The sequence below is a fragment of the Notamacropus eugenii genome, chromosome 5 (assembly GCF_028372415.1).
Source record: "Notamacropus eugenii isolate mMacEug1 chromosome 5, mMacEug1.pri_v2, whole genome shotgun sequence".
Classification (NCBI taxonomy): domain Eukaryota; kingdom Metazoa; phylum Chordata; class Mammalia; order Diprotodontia; family Macropodidae; genus Notamacropus; species Notamacropus eugenii.
In genome coordinates this window covers 255,354,980-255,370,931 of record NC_092876.1, presented here as the reverse complement: position 1 = coordinate 255,370,931, position 15,952 = coordinate 255,354,980, and the positions used below count along the sequence as shown (strand labels likewise).

The window sequence follows — 15,952 nt, the reverse complement described above, 5'->3', positions numbered from 1 at the left end:
ATGGAGAACACGGGACTTATGAGTTTTGTTTTGTTTTCTCCATTTGAGGTGGTTGATTTTTTTTTCCTGAATGATTGGTTGGCCTAAGTACTTTTTTGGATGCAGTACCTATAAAATACCCACAGGTATTTTGAAAGAGATTTTTCTGTAAGATCCTTGGTTTTACTCTAATGTAGATCTTCTGTCTGCACTGGCACCAAAGTCCCTCTCAAAGAATGCAGATGGATTTGTTTTTCTTTTCCTTTATGATTTTCCCTTTCTATACTGGTGCAATGAAGACAACTTGAGTTTTCATATAGGAATACTGACCTAATAAATCATTTTCTCTAATATTACCTCAATGTGTCTGAGCCAATCAACTCTTGATTACTTCACAGATATTTTAAGCATGGCTCTAAAGGGCTATTCTAATGAGCCATTTCCTAAGGAAAAAAATAAGCAACAACTCAGGAAGTTCTTTTTACATCTCAAGCCATGAGCATTACAGTGACCTTTGGCAAGTCACTGGGTAACCTTTTGGAGTTTCTAAGAATTGGCTCCAGAACAGTCACTGTAATTAAACTTAGCTACTTAGATTTTTTTTCCCCTTTTCTGCTCAGGTAGATAAATGAATAACAAATTAATTGGTTTCACCAATCGTTTTCTGCTTTATATTAGAATCACTGACAGTTTGAAAGAGACTATCAATTTTCACCTCTTCATTTTGTAGATGAGGAAACTGAGACCCAGAAAGTTTATGAAACTTGCCCAAGGTCACAGAATTAGGGAGAGAAGCCCAATCTCTTGATTCAGAATTCATTTCTTTTTTCTTTATACAACACTGCTCCTTTCAAATGATGAAGTAGAAATTTTATTTTCTGTTTCTATGATGGCAGTTTTACATACACACTCATACATATATGTCAGTGTTTATGTATGTATATACATATATATGTCCATGTATGTATACATACATATACATTTGTAATTTTCACATAATTGCAAATTTCAGTATACTGTATTTTTCAATCTATTTAAACCATAAAGTTCTTTCAATTTCTCTAAATGTTATCTATACCTTAAAGTTCATTATATTTTGCATTTTTCTTTTTCCCTTCTACTCTCTATCTTTTCTACTTAGACACTTTCTGTATAGGCTCTGACATCTTTCCATTTCAGTCTGAAAAAATTCTGACTATTCTCTCTTAAACTTTCTTTATTCTCTCACAGTATTCATGTTAAATCTTAAAATGTTCTTACAATTTGACTTTACATTAGAGAAAATTATATGCAGAAGATTTTAATGCTCTTTTGGGAAAGGTAATCTGGGTAAAATACTATGGATGTTGTTTGGTCAAGCATCACTCTATTTTGGGGTTCTCTTGGCAAAGATACCAGAGTGATTTGCCAATTACTTCTCCAGCTCATTTGAGTAAACTGAGGCAGATAGGGTTAAGTAACTTACTCAGGATCACCTAGCTAGTAAAAGTGTGAGACTGGATTTGAACTCATGAAGATGAGTCTTTCTGATTCCAAGCCCAGTACTCTGTCTACTGTGCTACGTAGCTGCCCTAAATACTATGGATACCCTAGAATTATTAGATTAATAATGAATTCACAGCATGATTACTTGAGTATATGACTGGAAGAGTTTAACTCAAGAAATACCTAACAATTTTATGTATTGTATTTTAGTAGCTGGACAAAAATATCAAACTGGAAAGAAACTAATGATAAATATTAAAAAGTGGGTCAAGAATAACAAACTAATTAAAAATAATCTCAGAAGAGAATCAGAGGAATATAAGGAAAGCTGGCCTAGAAATTAGTAAACCCAGGTTCTAATCTCAGGTCTGTGTCTCCATAGAATAACTGCAAAGAGACCAGGTGGTATGGCAGATAAAATGATAAACTTGGAGACAAGAGAGACCTAGATTCAAATTAGGCTGAGAATGTCATTTAATCTCATTGATCTGCAGTTTCTTCATCTGTAAAAATGTGGAGAGGAATATGACCTACTTCATAAGGTTGTTATGAAAAGAATCTAATTCTAATGTTGTTAACCTGAGGTCTTTGTTTGATAGATTCTAGGATATTGGTGAATTTGCATTTTTGAAAAAATACCTCAAATACCCAACAGTACTTTTATTTTCATAAATGTTTAACTCAAAAGCATCATTTCCTTCAATTATAAATGCAGGCAACAAGCGTTATTTTGAGAAGGGGTCCATAGTATTCATCACATTGCCGAAAGGGTCCATGATACAAAAAAAAAAAAAAAAGCTTATGAATTCTGGATCTTATTAGATAATTTATTAAAGCACTTTGGTAACTTTAAAGCTTTGGTTTTACTGACAATTTAGGGGGCTGAAAAAGATGACTTCTGAGATCTCTCAGCTCTAGAGGTTAGATCTTGTGAATTTGTGTGAATTACTAGTATTATTGCATAAATTTCCATTTCTTTGTCTCAGTTTCTATATCTGTAGAGATTTCTATCCAATTATATCCAAGAAAAATTTGGAAGCATTAAAACTTCATACCCAAACATATATATAACACATGGATGTGAATACCCCCTAAAACATAAAGCCTTTAAAATGCTTTTTTACAATATATTCTATCATACTAAATTATATTTAAATAAATGTCATATGGTGAAATTAATATCCTATATGTATAGTCAAAAGACCTGAGTTTAATATTCAGTACTTAATACCTCTATGATTTTCAGAATATCGTTTAAACTCCCAGGCTTTCCATGTTTTCAAATTAAAGAGGTTGGACTAGACAGCCTCTAAAAGTTTAATTACAATCCCCAAATGTTAAATTTCAAAGAAAAGAGTAAATTTAAACAGGAAAGCAAATTCAGGGCATTGTATTAATATACCAATGGCATAATTTTAATGTATAAAAGTTTGACTCATTCTTATTTCATTTAACTGCAAATTTGTCTAAACAAGGTAAGAATTTTTAAGTCTTTTATAATTCAGTAAAACTCATAGGAAAGTAAACATCCATGTGCTTGCTTGAAGGAAATTACATTTACCACTGTGATTTTTTTTTAATCAACCAAGAAATATACAAATAAAAAAGGGTTGGGAGGATGATGGAAAAATAAAAGGAGATTTTCACGATAGTCTAAAAGTCTGATTTTTTACAAATTCAGGATTCAAAAGACGTCTAGAAACAGGCAGCTGAGCATCTTTAAAAGTCTGAATCACATTACATATTAACGATGCTAACAATTCACTACAAAACATTTTATGTCTCAAATATTTTTAGTCCCTGGCTCTTTGTGAGTCTGACCAGGCTGTTACTCATTTCATCCAGAAATCCAACACATATCCAATCCAATCCAATCCAATGACATAGCAGCCAGTGAGTAAAACTATGGGGTGACTTCGTGGAGCAAATAAAGTACAAACGGTTGGAGCCATGACAAAATGATGGATGTCGAACTTCTAAGCCCTGGCAGATGGAAGTACACACACCCACTCAAAGCAGAATGCATATGCCAAAAGAATGGGCAGGAAACTGAGGTGGGGGAAGGGTACATAGAATGCATCACTGACTGAGGGCCTCACTTTTGCAATGGAGCATTGGCGCCACCTGCTGACAATAGCAGCAACCTTCTTGCAACAAGCAAAATGAATGAGGAGGGTAGGTTATGGGGTGGGCAAAGACAATAGGAAACTTTTAAAAACCTAAAATATACACAATTCTTGGCGCTCTTTAGTTGAGCGAGCCTGACACCAAATTAACTTAACTGCCGTAGCTATACTAAAGACAAAAGCATTTTTCAATGAGTGGCAGATTATTGGTCAAATATTCGTGCTTTACTATATTTGAAGAAACAAAAAAACTACTTATCAGGAATAGATTTAAAAAAAAAAAAACTATACACACTTGGCTGTATTATTTTTATTTCAAGTCAAATCTATTTTTAGTAAGAAAATTTCATAAAACATATAAATCCTCACAAACCATTTAACTTCTATAATATTACTTAGAAGTTACTTGTTTTCTTTGAATCCTTTAAAAAATGTTTTTGTTTACTGACTGAAATATTTAAAAAAACCAAACCCTTATAAAATCAATATCATACATGCTTGTAATAAATTCCAACTGAAGCAAGTTTAAATTACAAAACCTTCTCAATGTTGGAAAATAGGCAGGGAATATACAATTTCAAACAGGGTGTCAAGGAATAAGAATTACTTCACTGATCACTTTTTACAAGTTTGTGGATTCTCTGTTAAATTTTATGATTCTCATCTATAAATCATAGATAATAGGATTTAGAATGAAAAGGAAATTTAGAAATCATCTAAGTAGTTAAATTCTCTGATTTTACATATGAAGAAATCAAGACCCACAGAGGCAGAGTGACTTGTTTAAGGTCACATTGTTTGTAAATAGGAGAGCTGAGTTGCATACCTATCTTCTGAAATATTTCTATGGACATATGTACCGTGCCCTTGAAATCCGTGACAAGTCACTGCAAAGTTGAAGCATCTCCAAATGCCTGAAAATGTTTGGTCACACTAAGACCAGAACTTTCTCTAGCTTTAGGAACAATATTATAGACTGGAAATAAGTGGTCTCTTATTTCTGTACAAATACACATAAAATCACATACATAATACTCAAGAGGTTAACTCAAGAGGGGAGCATGTCTCAAGACCACATGTGTCCCTGTAGGTCCCAAGTGCAGCCCTTTGATTGACTCCAAACTTCACAGAAAAAATTCTTTTGAGGATGTATGAACCTACAGATAACATTGTAACATAATACAGTATAGATAAACAATTCTACTTCTTTCTCCTCTTCACTTCAAGTGCTAGATAGCTCTGATCTGAGAGCTTCAATATAAAGGAAATATTTACCACTAACAGTGAACCCATGAGATAGCCCTTTTTTTATTTTTTTTTCCTAATGTAAGCTAGCTCAATTGAGTATTTTTTAATGCCAAACTAAATATAATGAAATGGTTTTATTCCTTGAGGAGTTTGAAGTGGGTTTGCAAGAGAATTTCTAAAAACTGGTGAAGCTAACTGAAACAATTCATGAATAACACCATACCCCACCAAACCCCAAACCCCAAAGTGTGCATGAGACAGGTTTGTTTGGTTTTTTTTTTGTAAAGACATAAAATCTTTGGAAAGAAGGAAATCTGGAGAAGGGAGGGGCCATTCAAATTTTAAAAATCCCAGGGAGCTTTATTTATTTATTAATTTTTTTTGAGGTGGGGTACTATTCGAGGAAATATCCTGAGTGCAGAGTATTATGTAAAAAAATTCTAGGGGAAAATCCTGCCAAAAAAGGGTGGGTGGGGTTTCCTATTAAGTTGCCAGCTCTGCTGTGTAACTCTGCAGTTTTAGCATCAAGGAACTGTAAACTGAACAGTTCCTAATGACTGCTCATGTAGCTTGCCAGACCTTCCTATGTTTGATGACTGAGATATCGTTGGGAATTGCCTTTCGTCCAAAATAGCACTTTAAAATATACTTCCTTCTAGAGCCTTGGTGAATAATTTAACAATTTATGAAACACAGTCCTTCCAGAAGAACAAGGTAGGGGGGGGGGTGGAAGGGGTGTGCATGCAGTCTGTGTATAGCAGGGATGCCTAGTTTGGTCATGAGTCTCCTATTAAAGAGGCTGGGTTAACAACCCTTCTGTTCATGAACAGTAATGGTAAGGACTATGCATATATTTATAAAATCTTTAAGTTTCAATGATTTTATTAAAATCACGTATGACTAAAAACAAGGCAAGGTATTTCATTTAGTTTTACCTATGGATATAATGAATGACACGTGTGAGTTTATCCTCCCACACAAACACCCCAAAAAGCTTTCTTGAGCATTTCGAGGCATAACCAGAATATCTGGTGATATTCATACAATGAAGCGTCTCTTAATAAGTTAAAACTGCAAGTGCCCCAACATTAGTCATGTAATGAATTTCGACCCATCAAACAAAATCTTAAGATGTGAAAATACCTGACGTGCTTTATGCCCTCCATGTTGAATCGCGTTCCCTACCTTTAATTTTCTAACCGCATCTCTCACAACTTCGGTACCTTTGGGCTGTTCCACTTCTGTACTGCCAAGAAACTGAAAATTGTCATCTGTGAGACATGAGTCACATAGGATTGAATCACTCTGCAATGCAAATTTTCAAAATATGCTTTGAAAACTAGATAAAACAATCTTATTTAAACTTTAAGAGAAATGAATGCCTTTTAAAAATCCCTTTAATATAACTTAGAATTGACATTATTTCATGTGTTAGCTGGGTACTTTTCTATTCAAGAGTAAAATAAAATACATTACAAAAACAACAACAACAAAAACCCCAAACTACTGCTGCCCCCATAAGTCTCTCCTTCCCCAAACAAGTCCACAGCAGAACTCTAATATGAAAAAGAAATGCTACAGCTATTGCATTAGGGAGAGGGAGAGGATGAGCACCTGTGATTTCATTGATATAAGGAATTCTCAATGGAAACTCCATCTCTCAATGCAGGCCAGCACCTTCTCTACAACTTAACAGTCTCAGAGAGTTGCCTAAAACATTGAGGGGTTAAACTATTTGGCCAAGGCCATACAGTCAAAGATGGAACATATTTTATAAGATTATACTAGTGCCAAACAAATTAGTTTTCCAAGATAAAAATTCAGTGATTATCCCCATATTTTAAAGCTGAAGCCTTCTTTTAATAAAAAATATCAATCTTTATATTTTAGTTTAAAACTTCAACAACACATGATAATCTGCTCAAACTTTTCTAAGTATTGTTTTAACGAATTTCTAGTTTTAACTACAAAAAACATGGACACTTGTCTTGTTACGAACAGTAATCTTCTGTCTCTAAAATTATGAACATTCTCCTGCAGGCTTCAAAAGTATCTTCATGGGGCATTTTAAAAACATGTTACAAAGAGATCAGGAAACCTGACAAATTTTAATATCTTGTACAGCTGTTATCTAAAATCTTTGCTAGACGTTACACTTGTAGTACAAAAATGACAATACTTAAATCACAATAGTTAAAGTGTATAAGACTCTTTGAAAAACGCTATGAAGGAGTGGTGATGGTTAATAGCTGACTCTTGCAAAGAGTTTTGTTACATAAGGAGAAATCTGTAAAACTTAAAATGTTATTTGCATGTAAACTATTATGATTACTGAATATATGTCAGAAATTTGGGTCCTTAAAAAAAACAACCCTACCATAAACATGAGTTTATATGTCCTAAATACTGGTATCATATTTAGCCTAGTTTAATTTGAAGATCATATCCTTCTAGGAAATAAAATTCTGAAAAATGAACAAATATAAAAATTAACAAGACTATGAAGAGATGAAGTCAATATTTTACCTTCATTTCTATAATAACTAAATTCACTAGCAAAATTTTACATTCCCTTTTCTTTTGCATTAAGAAAGAAGGTAAGACAGTACTCGTTATAGTCAAACTTTATTCATGGCACCCTCCATCAGTTCATTAAGCACTATTGTCATGGAGCAAATTCTTACTCCAGAGTTGAAATCTGTATTCCAAGAAGGCTGCACCGATACATGACAATGCAGCTCCACCCCCATCACTACGTTGCTTTGTTCTTCACTCAAAGTGCCATTTGCAAAGCAGAACTGTCTAACTCAACACTACAAACGCAGTCAATATTTACCCATGTAATGGGAGGACTGACCAGTCAAGGCTGAGACCTTGAAGGATACAGAGATATTTCCTTGCCTGGTTCCAGCCAAAGTGACTGATTGCAAAGTTTTGGGAGCTACTTCCAGTGAGGCATGACTGAGAGGCTGCTATGACATGGTCATGACAGAATATTTCCCAGTTGGCTGAGAAGCCGAAAGAACCGATGACTTGGATGTTGCTTAATTTCCAAACCAAAGGGATGTTCAGACAATACTTCATTAACTAAAGTAGATCTGCTGTTTAGGATTCTCTGAGAAGAAAGCAAATGCCCTATTCAGTATGTGGTTGTCATATGTCCTTGGGCACATGGTGCCTGGTTCTTTTGTTGTTTCTTCTTTCCTGATAGTTAGGGTGAATGAGTATTCTAAGAAGGGAGAATGTAAGCAATTGTGTGAGTTTTAGATTTCAATCAGAGGATATGTTGGCAAACACAGTTAGTATAAGAGTCCACCAGAAGTGGCAGAGACCAGTGCCAGAGGAAGTACCTCCAGATGGAGGTAGAAAGGCAGATACTGCAGATGGTGGCAACTTCAGAGATTACGACCTCTCATGATGGAAGAGAATGCACCAATCCAAGGGAGATACACATAAAGGGAATTTCATAAGAACTCCACAAAGGGAGGAATGGACTTCTGAGGCCAGAATCCAGAACACATGTATTCCTTAAACATGTACTTTTAAGTTTGAGCACACTTTCAAAGGGACCCTGTGTGTGCAGGGGGAAGGTACACACTAGTGATACTTTAAAACTACTGTTATTGCTGAGAAGTATACTTTTCAGTAAAGACCTTTTGTAAAAGCTAACAAAGGCCAACGGGTTCATTAATAAATGAAAGAACATTAGCAGGAGTGCTGGAGAGATAGTGTTAAAAATTCCAGTCCCTCAATGCTAATCCTAGAATCCTGGGAGGAGCAGCAGTCCTCTACCTGTGAGAACCCCAGATGGACAGTGAGGATGTAAGTTAGGAGGCTGAGCTCAGAAGGAGTTCTGCACACCTAAGAAAGACCTATCCTTTCACTTATATCCCCTTCTCTCTAATTACACATCCCCAAACATAATTCAGCCCCCCATCATCAGCTCTCTCCTTAGCCAAAGAGGAAAAATGGCCCACATATACCAGGTGGTACAATTATTAGAGGAAAAAAATGCTGGCTATAACTGAGAAAAACAAATTTGTGTGTTAACTGTGTTTTCTCTGTCTCCATCACGCCACTGAGAGATTAACCATTGTTTTGGGGGGGTCTAAGAATATTCAAAAAAATGGGACAAGTACAAATGAATTATTGGTAATTATTGATTTATTGGGTGTTATTTAGGTCAACAATGGCCTGAAAGTGTTTCAGAAACTGTTTTTGGAAGAAAATATTCATAATCTGGCAGAAATTTCAGAAATTTGATTGCTACGTGCAAGTAAGGCCCATATGGGAAAACTATGGAAGGCCTCCAAATAGTTTCTAAATAAATCAACCTCTACTAGTGCTCCAGAAAACTATTAAAATTTTAATTCACCATGTCCTTAATTAAACCATATGAGTTAGGAGCACAGGGAGAATTACCTGAACGAGAGTAGAAATCAAATTAAATTAGAAAGTGTGTGCTGACTCATAGATACATGCTCATTTCTATATCAGTTAACACATGGACAGAGCCATACCAAGTAATGAGAGATAATCTGCATATAAGTAATTAACTTTAAAGTGAAAAATCTGTGAATATTGATGACAATATATTCTTTATATTCTCTCCTTTTTAAAAGAAATTTTTTAAAAATACTAATATATTTTGCTTGGATTTAATACTGTATATCTAAAGTGTCAAAAATATTATGAGATGCTCAAAAACTCAATGTAAATCTTTTTGAAAAAGTGACATCCTGTTGATGACACCATAGCACTTGGCTATGTCAGCTATATTAGAAACAGAACAAAAAAAAATCTGAGTCATCCAAAATTGTTGGCTCTTTGGTTCTGAGTTTGTCAGACTCAGAAAAGTTGCACATTCACAACTAATTTTCTTTCATTAGATTTTAAATTCAAATCTTTAATGTCTCCTAAGTCCCTTTCCATGGAATGTAATATTTTATATACTGTGCTTATCACTAATACCAACAGAACGAATTCAAGTGTGTTGATATTTTAATTGGTTGCGACTTATTGCTGCTGTTTGGAACTACGCAATTTGTTCCCCTCCAAAGGGCTAGTTTCTGCATAGAAGCTATTGCCATATACACACAAAGTGGGGCTGCAATGATGTTTTAATTAAATCATCATATTTAGGAAATATATTTGCTATTAATTTAGAAAGTTAAAAGGATGCATTTTGAATCAGGAAAGTCTTCCTGAGCTAGTCTCAGTGCTTTCTTCCTTCTTGTCTTTATTTCTTAAATCTGGAAGCTCTATCTCCCATCTCATCTCAGCTTATTGAAGTAAAGAGGGCCAATTCAGGTGATCCTATTGACCTAGGTGGAAACTAATGCCTCTTCCCACCAAACCCTAATAATGCTTTGTTTCTTCCTAATGCAATTATATATGAATTTGCATCATACTTATCTACATACATATCTTCTCTACTCCACTAAGTTATAAGCTCCTTCAGAAAAATGATCTTGCCTTATTTGTTATTTTTGTTTGTCCTTCAGTGCCATGTACTTAATTAGAGTTATTTTCGGGTTAATATGGTCTTGAACAAGCTGCTGTCTTGGTTCCCTAAGTGCAATATGAGGATAAAATAACAATAATTAGACCCATGATAAATAATAAAGTTGCATTCATCCTCTGAGATTGTGCAAAGGGAATTGATGATCTATTTCAAGAGTTTCTGAGATAGTTCAATGAAAGAAATAATATGTGAGATGCCATGCAAGATATTACTAATTAATGACAATTATATCCTTTCAAAATTTTTGTCTACTTTCTAGGCTAGGTACCAGCCTAACACATACTTTAAAACTTAACTTTCCTTTTATTTTTATTTGAATTCAGAACAAAACTTTTAAAGTATTTTACCTAATGATGCAAGAAGGACATGTATTTTCAATATGATGAAAAATAATCCACCATGAATAGAAAGCAGGGAAGTGCTATAAATCAATATCCACAAAAAGAAGGTTAAAAAAAATCTCAGTTTTAATATCCCTGCTCTACTACCTGAAAGATTATTTGCTGTGTGTTGAGGTAGCTTTTATTGTGTTAGGCAATAGTGCATGATAAATGAAACCAATTTCCCCATGCAGAAGAGTCAGAACAAAAAGTTCTTTGTGGCAGCTGATACTGTCATTAGTAGATTTTCCTTTATTGCCATTTTAAGCATTTAGGATTGTATAGGCTGTTTGTATAAACAGCTCACAACTCAGATAAATTTTGTATTGGAAAAGTCAATATTTAGATTAAGGGGAAAAGCCTATTTTTCTTTTTATTTCAATATATTTTACTCCAGATTTGATTCTCAATTTTCCATACCTTGATTCATTTAGAAGTATAAGTACAATATTCAGAGTCACTGGCTATGGATAACAGATTGCAAGTACTGATTAGGCCTCAATGAATGAATGTGATGCATTCCTTTGGTTTATAGAAGGGATTTCCTTAAACAGTTAAAATTTCCTATGAACTGATTCCACATTGAGTGTTTTTTGGGTCATAATAAAAGAATTAAATCTTCTTGCTAAATAATGCATTCTTACTCTACTGATCAGGCAGCCAGGTAAGGTGTTAGTGCAAAATTTTAAAATGCTTCAGAGGAAAATATAACGGAAGATGATGACTAGGAGACAGTGGGAGCTATTATCTTAACAAATATAGAATTAAAGGACAACTTTTTCTTTTTATGACTCTGGATGGTGCAAATATTTATTAAACACGACACATGTTTTCACTGGCCTTCTGTAGTACATCAAATGCTTATAGGAAATGAATAGTGTTTAATATGTCAGCTACAAAGAAAGTATTTGGGAAATGGAAAGCAAACTTCAACTGTTGCTAAATAAATAGTAGATCTTCTGACCTCTATATTTATCTAAATAACTCAATCTAAGCATTTTACCATTTTAGTTAGATATGCTGTAGATATGAAATGATTTCAATTTATTACAATTTGAATTAATGAAATAATTTCAGGTTTTGCTCACTATTTGAAACAATATTTTTAATAGTTATGCATGCATTTATTTAGGCACATATACACATGCATATATGTTTATATGCTCACATAAAATTTGATTTTACCAAATAAGATAAAATATTTGTCTTGCAGAATTAAATAATGAAAAGTTAAGATATGTTTTGATAAGACATGTCTTTTTACCACAGCTATTGTTGATTTGTCTTATCATAAACAGAAATGTTTTTCTCCTAAAATATTCTTCTAAAATGTATTTACTAGTATTTCCTTTCACTGTAATACCTTGCCCCCTTTCTTTTGTTAAGCATGTTCCAACAACATTGTCTGTGCTCCCCCACAAGACACTGTGAACACTTGCTTGATTACCATACTTGTGAATCAATTTAAAATTTTCTAAATAGCATAAATTTTGAACGGTCCTTTTATGACTTGTTTTTCTTCCAGTAGAGAGCAGTGTTGGACATCATATCACAACATTTATAACATCTTTTCTTGATTCAAAAATGTTATTTCAAGAATGGCTCACAGAATTTTATAACACCCATTTCGGGTGGGAATCAGACTAGCCAACAGGAACAGAACCAAATGGTAAAAAACTGCAAAACCTCACAGGGAGAAACATGGAAAGTAATGAAATGTTAAGCTGTTGCTGAAAATATACCTTATTCAAGTTAATTTCGGTAGCACTCAAAACAGCCTAATATTCTATGTACAAACTTTGAATTGTGGCCAAGAATGGGGTGGAAAATGAAAGCACATTATAGTTTTAGAATGTGAACCCTTCATCTGTCATTAAAAAAAAAGAAGTCAAAGCTAATAGTTTCATGACTTTCAGATAGGGTTAAGCAGGCGGTGCAGTGGGATACCACGCTGGATCTGGAGTTCTGAAGACTTGAGTTCAAATTCCTCCTTTGTGGACATTTACTAGCTATGTAAACTTGGGCAAATCACTTAAATCTGTTTGCCTCAACTTTCTCATCTATAAAATCTACTTCCCAAGGTTCTGGTGAAGATCAACCGAGATAATATTTGTAAAGGACTTAGCAACAGAGCCAAACACATAGTTAGTACTACAAAAATGCTAGTTATTGTTAGGAAACTTGGGCAGATCATAAATAATATATAGTAATAAATCATTTGGGAAGCATGAAACAAATGGGGGTGAGGATGAGATAGGAAAGCTATCTCTGAATACCTAGTGGTTATTTGAACATTTAATTGAGATGGTTTGCCTGAAATTATCTTACCTCCACCTGAGTGATGAAACCAATGCATAAACTTTATTGTCACCTGACTGCACCCAGGAGATATGCCATAGTGGTCTAAGCCAATTTAATTTTACGGTTCTGATTCAGCTGACTTGTCATGTCACAATGCCAAGAAATGCAGGGGGGAACACAATAATGAATGAAAACTATTAATAGTGATTTGAGGGCAGGTCAGACATAATTAGGTTTTAAACCATTACCTAATTAGAGGCACCATTATCTCAGAATATATAAAAATGTTACTAAAAGGATGGTTACTATTTCCAGTATGTAAATAATATATTTTGAAAGATTTTTTTAAACTAATGGAGTATTCAGTTATATTCAACATCATATTTTCTGAGTGGCTGGTATTTAAATTTATTGTACTTAACTTTTCAGGGTCAGCTAGGTGGTACAGTGGATAGAGCGCCAGTGCAGGAGGACCTGAGTTCAAATCTTACCTCAGACACTTGTCACTCACTAGCTGTATGACGTTGGGCAAGTCACTTAACCCCAATTGCCTCATCCTGGGTCATCTCCAGTCATCCTGATGAATATCTGGGCACTGGATTCAGATGGCTTTGGAGGAGAAGTGAGGCTGTTGACCTGCACAGCCCTCCCTCACTCAAAACAAAGTCAAGTGCAAGTCATGTCATCATTTCTCTGATGGCATGGTCTTCTTCAGCAATGAAGGACGAACACACTAACTTAACTTTTCAGAACTAATTTGCTTTGATGATTCATTTTGTTGTTATTATTATATTATATTGGGAGTGAAGGTCATGTGTTTGTGATTAACTTAATGCAACTTTTTCTCATATAATATCCCAAAGTTAAACCCAGAAAACTAATCAATGATAGGTAAGTCAAGGTACAGTCGTTGGGGGGTATTGCAGAGAGTGGGAATAGCTATTATTTCCATCTTAGCATATATATATATATATATATATAATTTCTTTGATTCAGGATGCAGGATATTCTAGGTTATAAATACAGAACTGTATCAAAATTTGTTCTGACAACAAGAAAAGTAACTTGTGACAGAAGTGGCTCTGATTCTAATGGCTCATAATACTCTGGGCTATAAATCCAGATTAGTGATATATCTAGTTACTCACATGTAGCCTCCTCCATTAGAATGCTTGCTCCTTGAAGTAGGGATTCTTTTTCTTTTTATTTGTTTATCAGTGCTTAGCATAGCACCTGGAATATAGTAAATACTCAATAAATGCTTGTTGATTGACTGAAATATGAAATAATCTTCAGTCCTGCATAGGTCTCTCCCATTTCTAAATGGAAGGTAGCAGAGTGTTCGATAAAGGTATGAGAGAAGGTGCTAAGAATTACACAGTTTTCAGACCACCTCTAAACATAAATTTAATTGATTCTGTTCTAAATTTGAGATCCTTGACCAGTGGGCAGTGATAAAGAATTCTACTGTAGGAACTGAATCTTATTAACATTATAATTATGGCTAAAACTGAATCTAGAAAATAAAAGAAAATAAGAGATCAACTGAAGAACGGTTTAGAGATTCTCCTTTAAGAAAGTCAAGAAAAGAATTGACTTTATTTTGTGTTCAGAGATAACAAGAAATACTATTTCATGGGGTACTTTGTCTTTTTATATTACAGTATTGTATGATAAGCATTTGCAAACAGACCACCAGGAAGATAATTGCAACCCATGTGCCAACATTTTTTGCTAAGATAAAGAAGCAAAGAAAGTCTATGGAGAATACAGTTAAGACCATTTTAATTAAATAAAAAAAAACTTTAATATTCCACAACTTCAATGCAGAAGAACTGGGCAATAGTATGACTACTTTCTGTAAGATATGGAATCAAGATTCTAGGCCTATTGTTTTGCTATTTTGCCTCTGAAGGATTGGTATTACTGCAAGGAGCTGTAGTTAGACTAGATAATGCTATGGGAAGGATTATGAAAAAGAACTCTCTCCTAGGAAACCTTGCTGCCTTCAGGAGAACAATGAAAACTTGTCTAACTTGTTATAACAAATTATCTGTTAACATATTTTCTCAGAATATTACCACCCCCACCACCTGCCACTCAGTCTCTAAGCCTAACTAGCTTTACTTCGAAAAACTTTTTTAATTTCCTAACTTTGTATAACCTCATAACTATGAACCATTCTGTTTAATTATTTTGTCATCTCAAATGATTATAAAAATGCCTTGCCCATGTTGGTGAAGGGTTGGCTTTTGCCATAAATTTAGTGAATCTAAAGTCTAGAGTCTTCTTTTCTATAGTTATTTTTTTTTTCTAACTGCAAGGACTAAAGGCTGTTTTTGCTAAGCAAGAAAAAAGAGAATACTGAGCTAGTTTTTCAAAAAGAAGAGAGTCATGAGGTCCAGGATACGGTCAGAAAAAGGGGGAAATACACCAAAATTATATACATATATATATATATATATATGCACACATACATACATACACACACATATATATATACATATATAATATTCTAATAAATGGAAATGATTGGTTACCAATGTGAAAGTCATTTCTGTGTTAATGATCAGTCTATCAACTTGTAAAATCAAAATCAATACTAAATAAGAAAAAAAATTACACACAAATGAAGTGACTGACCTATTTAAAGAAGCTGTTGATTCCAAAAAAAAAAAAAAAAAAAGGGAACGGTTTGGGGACACTGACTTATCCTGTCTCCATTTTCTAAGCAAGATTAATATAAATTGATTGCTACAATAAAGAGACCAAAATAGACTAGAAAATGTCTTAGCATTCAAACATTTAATCACCTTGCTTCAATGGAGATATATGAAGGCCAAAGGCAACACTGGTTTAGAAAATAAACTTATCTTTAAAAAGTTACAGAGAATGGTGAAAGATTATGA

At 34.0% G+C, this 15,952-nt stretch overlaps 1 protein-coding gene across 18 annotated transcripts in view; it reads right to left on the bottom strand.

The window, feature by feature from the left end:
- The window catches only part of GULP1 (GULP PTB domain containing engulfment adaptor 1), a 383,611-nt gene that overhangs the window by 76,949 nt on the left and 290,710 nt on the right, over positions 1-15,952 (bottom strand). For 16 of the 18 annotated variants that reach the window (XM_072612613.1, XM_072612612.1, XM_072612615.1 and 13 more), the window contains one exon: positions 6,024-6,095. The exons of the other annotated variants lie outside the window; for them this stretch is intronic. In XM_072612613.1, the coding sequence (XP_072468714.1) occupies positions 6,024-6,095 (72 nt within the window). The remainder of the gene's footprint in view (positions 1-6,023; positions 6,096-15,952) is intronic. 18 annotated transcript variants of the gene reach the window in all.